The following is a 6,383-nucleotide window of genomic DNA, read 5'->3' as shown; positions in this document are numbered from 1 at the left end:
GATCAGAGCTGGGTAATTTTTGATTACGATTACATTTCAATTATGATTGCGGAATTGTAATCCTTAACTTATATATGATTACGATTACTTTAATTTTAATCAGAAATGTTACCATTATGGTTATAATAATTGTAATCTTTAAAAATATGGGACTATGATTACTGTAAGCAAAGCGAATGGGTCTTGTGGTAAACAAGGACAAGACGAAGTATCTCCTGTCAGCAAACAAACAGTCAGCACATTCGCGCCTTGGCACCCACGTCACTGTTGACAGTTACAATTTCGAGAAAGTAGAGAATTTCGTTTACTTGGGAACCAGCATTAACACCGATAATAATGTCAGCATTGAAATCCAACGCAGAATCACTCTTGCCAACAAGTGCTACTTTGGACTGAGTAGGCAATTCAGGAATAAAGTCCTCTCTTGACGTACGACAACTACGCTATATAAGTCACTCATCATGCCCGTGCTGGTATATGGCGCAGAAGCATGGACAATGACATCCGATGAGGCGGCTCTTGGAGTGTTTGAGAGAACGATTTTGCGGAAGATTTACGGGCCTTTACGCGTTGGCGACAGCGAGTACCGCAGACGATGGAACGATGAGCTGTATGAGCTTTACAACGATATGGACATAGTGCAGCGAATTAAAATACAGCGGCTCCGCTGGCTTGGTCATGTCGTTCTAATGGACACCGACGCTCCAGCTCCGATAGTATTCAACTTGGAACCCACTGGTGGTAGCAGAGGAAGAGGGAGGCCCCCACTGCGATGGAAAGATCAGGTGGAGCAGGACTTGGCTTCACTTGGCGCTTCCAATTAGCGTCAGTTGGCACAGGCGAGAAACGACTGGCGTGCTTTGCTGAACTCGGTCAAAATCGCATAGGCGGTTACCGCGCCAAAAAGAAGAAGAAGAATGCTAAAAATGTTATGATTACAATTAACGTAATCGTAATCAAGAAAATGTTGATTGCTACTTTTTGATATTTCTGTAGAGGTTTTGTAGTTAAGTAAATGAGCTGAACTTTCACCGAAAGATATGTAAAATTGATTTAAGCTTGAAATAATACAGTTACACCGCGGCCGCTGTGGTATAGTGGTTTGCATGCTGACAATTTTCGGGATTACAATAGGTTTGTTCGTCGAAAATCCAGCAAGAATTATCCAACACTCAATATATCAGAGAGTAAGAAAAAATTCTCTCAAATTCTCTCTCATGTTGAGAAACTTGCAAATTTCTGCACGAACGCAAATTTGCAGGAATTTGCAAGTTTCGCTGCCAGCTGGCGTCCACGGTTGCATTTCAAACATAAAAAATTTTTATAGAATTTTTAAAATTCTTTCGGATAGTCAAAAACAGGTTTTTCATGTATATTTCTTGTTGTTCTGACTTTCTTTAACATACATTTCAATTTCTTCATCGTACTAGCTGTCGGGTTTCTTAAATCGACTCTGGTTGCAATTGCATTCCGATTGCGAATACCATTTTTTTCAGCCGAATTAAGTTCATATCATTGGAATTAACTAAATTAATTATATCAACAATTATTTACTTCCTTTTTTCATAAAAAAATCGCTCGTGTTTATAAATTTTTAAATTTAACGAACTAATTTATTCAAATTATTGTAGACAAAAATGCAACCATGCGCCACAACCACATGTTTTTCGTGTTTGCAAATTCTTGCTTGCAAAATTTTTTCCAGCAAGAATTTGCAACTTCTCTCCAAGCGAACTGTCACTTTGCTCTCACAATTTTTGAGTGTTGGATAATTTTTTGGTCTGCACGAACGCGATTTGGGCAAAAATCGTGATAATTCGTACAAATTCGTACAAATTTTTTGCTCGACGAACAAACCTAATTACAATAAACGTAATCCTGGTATAGATATATGTATGTACGTATATATATGAAATTTTCTTTGAAATCGGTAAGATACATATTAACTTGAGGTATGTATGAAATTATACATATATCATCTTTAACGTATAAAACCGCGTATCTTCGTTCAGCAAAACCGCGTAACTGACATTTTTTTGCCAAAAATTGGATTTGCTCACCGAAGCTCTTGACTCAAGCCTTATCCATTCGTGCAGAAATATACTAGCCAGAAATACGATTGCTTTATAAAAGAGAGAACAATTTTGAAATATGAGTTTTTACTCTCTACAAAATAATTTATGCAAGAAGAATGAACAAAGCAACAGGACGGGTGTCGCGGAGCGCGAGCACGTTACGGGGTGGCGGGTACACGCGGACCGTCGCTAAAGAGACAATATTTTCTTTTCGCATTGAAATAAGAACGTGTGGTTTTATTTCTCATATGTCAAATTTTTGCTTACGGCTTTATTTCCATGGGGAAAGTGAATATGGCCTTATTTCTCCATGTCTTTATTTCCTATGGCTTTATTGCACGGCATACACTGTAGGGGACGCAATGCCGAAACCGGTTTGTCTCTAAACCATCCTGCCGGAAAAACCAACAAATTAATATTTACTTTGTTTTCATCAGTTGCGCAAACGGAACGTTGCCCTGATTTAGCTCAGGCCCTACGAAAACTACGTTGAGCTTTTTGGTGGTTGGATTTATATGTAGGAAAAAAATTTCCCACTTATGTATGGCGTCAACTTCGAATTCAATTTCAGCACCTGTTTTAGAAAAAAACGTATGGAAATAAAATCAACTCCCGAAATACATTATTAGTCATAAAGGGCATTCGGAGGGTTAAAATGTTCTAGACAAAATTTTTGCAGGGGTCACAAAGCACGTCAAATAAGTTATCTAAATTGCAGTTAATAATAGGACCGGTTTTCTAAAGTAGGGATGTTGCGAATGTGGAATTTTAGACATAGTATTTTTAAGAAATAATTTAGGTAAGGACATCAGGTCAATTAAAAATTGGAAAAGGTAGTAGTTTTTAATAATGTTTATTTTATTTATTACTTTAATTTAAATACTGGAGCAATGTATTTAATATAAATAAATGTTACTACCTTTTCAGGTTCCAGCGTGTTTCTAAAGTATATTTATTTTTTTGTTAATTGCGGTACAAGAATAAATCTTTTTTGAAAATAGCATCGTGGCTGTGGTGTAGTGGTTAGCAGTGCGCGCTACCATAGACGCTGGGCACTTTCTAAATTTTAGACTTACAAATCCGTCCATGTTATTTCACATTCAATTGGGAAATAACACAAATTTTCGTTATTGCCGTTTGTGTTATTTCACCCCCCCGCGGTTGACGGTTGGCGTAAGGGCGCGGAGTGGAAAGGTAACGCAGCGCACATCTACACAGACGTTCTAAAATGGACAAAGGAGTAGGTGCTGCAGTATACTGCACCGAACTAGTAATTCATATATAGGACCTTTAAGCTAACAGTATCTATCAAGCCGGAGTATTTGTAGTAAAGGAAGCGGCAGAGATACTGTATAAAACTAACCCGATAAGCGAGAAAATAAACATTAACATTGAAATTCAGGCGGCCGTTAAGGTTCCACTTTCATATAAAACAAATTCTATTACCGTTGCGGAGTGTAAGGAGGCTATCTGTGGCTAAAACCGTCCACCGATATGTATTGGGTTCCGGGACATAAGGGTGTGGAAGATAATGAGAGAACGGACGAGCTAGCCCAAGGCGGGCGTCCTCTTAGACGCACACTAATGACAAATATATCGATTCCTCTTCGGGAGATCACAAGATCTCAAGATTTGCTCATGCAGATAGGCTTTGGAAAAGAACTCAAGGTTGGAGACTTGCGAAGATTATTTATAGTTCATACGATGGGAAACTTACTGAGCTTAGGAACATTGCGTGAAAGCAATTATTCATATATATTCGCCTATGTCAGAACTCTTATGGCCAGCCAGCATAACCTAACCTAACCATACGTTTTATCAGTGCACTTGCGCAAGTTCCGCATTGATTATTGGTAATGCGAATGTTAAAATTAATGCGGAGGCTTGGCGCTTGCGAAATATGAATATTCGCAACAATCCTGGTCTAAAGTTCTGTTGGAGGTCCACCATCACCTTTAGCCCTTTTTAATAAGGTTGTAAACTGGCGAAAGTCTGCCAATAGGAAATTTAACTGCATATCATACATACGTATGTATTCTGATTCTATAGCAACATTTTTTTCTTCAATACCCGTACTAATATCGTTTTTATATAATTTTGAAGAGTAATCAATTCCAAACAAGAGTGGTAAAAAAAATTAAGCCCCTTGTTCTTTAACTCTTTATAAATAAACGTGAAAAATCTGTTTATTTGTTAAATGATTTGAATAGTGACTTTAACATTCTATTCAATGCTGTTAGTAGGGCTCGGAATCGCATACACTAAAAAATCGAAAATATGCGCATATAATATGCATTAAAAATTCAAAAACATGCACAATAAACAATGCAATTAAAAATATTTTCCTAATATTTTATTGCCGGTACAAAAATAAATAACAAATGTATTTTAACAAGAAAATAACGAGAACAATCAACTTCAAAATACAATACATATTTATGCATAAAATTAGTTTATAATTTAGCAGACAGTCACAATCTTGGGGAAATAGAAACATTGACAGTTTAATAGTGGTTCAGATGAATGTTTGGTTGATTTAAGTGGAGACAAGCTATTAGTAAGTTTGCCATTTTGATTCCACAACTCGTACAGCCTACAGCCATCTGGCGGCTTTAATGAATTTCAGTACGTCATTCAGAGAGAGGCAGCTGCACTCTAAAACATTCTGCAGGAAAGGCTTGCCGAGTGTCTTAAGCCTTATCCTTGCTAGGGCTGGACACTCGCACAGGAAGTGTTCAACTGTCTCTTTTGAGCCAGGGTCATCGCAACTGCGACACAACCTGTTGAATCCAATCCTTTCTGCATGGACCACACTGGGACAGTACCCTGTGCACACTGCAGTAAGTTTGTAGATATCTTCCTTGTTCATTCCTAAGAGAGCTTTGATTCTAAGTGGGTCGTAGGACATCCAGAACTGCCGGGTAATCCTGTACGATCCTTCACGGTTCCACCTCTTCTTGGCCTTCGAGTGATAAATTTCGATATTTTTTGTTTGTGGGACACATTCAGTGCGGAGCCGCACCTTGCCAGTTCGTCCGCTGTCTCGTTTCCGTAAATGTGTCTTATGTTTCAGGACCCATATTAGGATAATTTCGTATTGATCAGAGATATAGGCCAGTTCTCTCCTACAGTCCTCCACTAGTTGAGATCTAACAGAGGTATAAGAGAGTGCCTTCTTGGCTATCAGAGAAGATACTCAGATGAATATTTGGGAACAAATTATAAGTAATTTTTTTTTCAAGAGATTTCGCACTAAATTTAAATGGTTGTAAATCAAAAATACAGAAATACACAAAAACTATATGCGTTTATTGTAAAATATACTAAAATATGTGCAATAAATATGCAGAAACAGGTATGTTTTGCAATATGTGCAGAACTATGCATTTACTGCAAAACATGCACTAACGTTTGAATGTCATTTTAAATAAAATTTCCTGATTCGTAAAGAAAACTCAACCATTTCCGTTTGAAATTGCCCAATAAAAACATGCATTTGCATGAGATTCCGAGCCGTAGCTGTTAGTATTCAGGAATCTCCCGTTATTTTAAATATCGTCGATGTTTTGCAAAACCGCCCATCGACCAGTCGAAAAACTGCCTATCTTACGACACTCAAATTTCACAGGAGACCCAAAAACTGCATCGTAATTTTTTTGCTTAAAAAATACATTAGTGATGGGTTTAAAGCATCTGTTTGGATACTAATTACTCGTATACGTACCCGTACTAATTATTAGTATTTAGAGATTCTTAATAAGGTGGTTAAATACTCAAGTATAAAACCTAGGTATTTAAGGGGTGCTAGTACTAAAGTAAATAGAATTAAAGTATTTAGAAGATTGTAAATTCTAAATGCTTAAGTAGATTTCTAAATACTTAACAGTTCAAGAAAGGAAAGTATAATTGGACATTTTTTATTTTTTTTTTTGGCGATTGACAATATACATATATAATGAAATGCTCCGTAATTTTTAAGGACTTCCAGACTTTCTCCAGTTTTTACGGGCCTCTTTTTGATTTACTTTTGGGGTTGTTTTTGGAACTTTGCGGTTTTTCAAGACTTTTGAGGGTTGTTGGTGTTATATTTTTCGGGATCTTTCAGGTTTTTAATGGAGTTTTCGGGACTTTTCATACCCACCTATCAGATGTACCGTCATTTCTTCCGCTTTCTTTAAATGGCCGCATAATTTTAAAGCATACCAAGCGGTAAGGGGACACGTTGAAATCTGACTGAGGGCGGCAAACTCGCAAGGATCACGCACAGCTGCTACAAAAATATCGTATTAATAAAATTACAACAACAAA

General features: G+C 37.2%; 1 protein-coding gene across 1 annotated transcript in view; it reads right to left on the bottom strand.

Moving 5' to 3' along the window:
- Nucleotides 1-2,494: 2,494 nt before the first annotated feature.
- The window catches only part of LOC118740044, a 69,364-nt gene continuing 65,475 nt past the window's right edge, over nt 2,495-6,383 (bottom strand). Inside the window, exons 6-7 of the mRNA XM_036471541.1 lie at nt 6,217-6,345; nt 2,495-2,649 (exon numbers count right to left, since the gene is read on the bottom strand). Of these exons, the coding sequence (XP_036327434.1) occupies nt 2,495-2,649; nt 6,217-6,345 (284 nt within the window). The remainder of the gene's footprint in view (nt 2,650-6,216; nt 6,346-6,383) is intronic.

Source organism: Rhagoletis pomonella, unplaced genomic scaffold, assembly GCF_013731165.1.
Source record: "Rhagoletis pomonella isolate Grant_MI unplaced genomic scaffold, Rhpom_1.0 Rhpom_scaffold_00005, whole genome shotgun sequence".
In the NCBI taxonomy this organism is placed as follows: Eukaryota; Metazoa; Arthropoda; class Insecta; order Diptera; family Tephritidae; genus Rhagoletis; species Rhagoletis pomonella.
The sequence above is the reverse complement of the archived record's forward strand: the minus strand, read 5'-3'. Positions and strand labels throughout refer to the sequence as shown.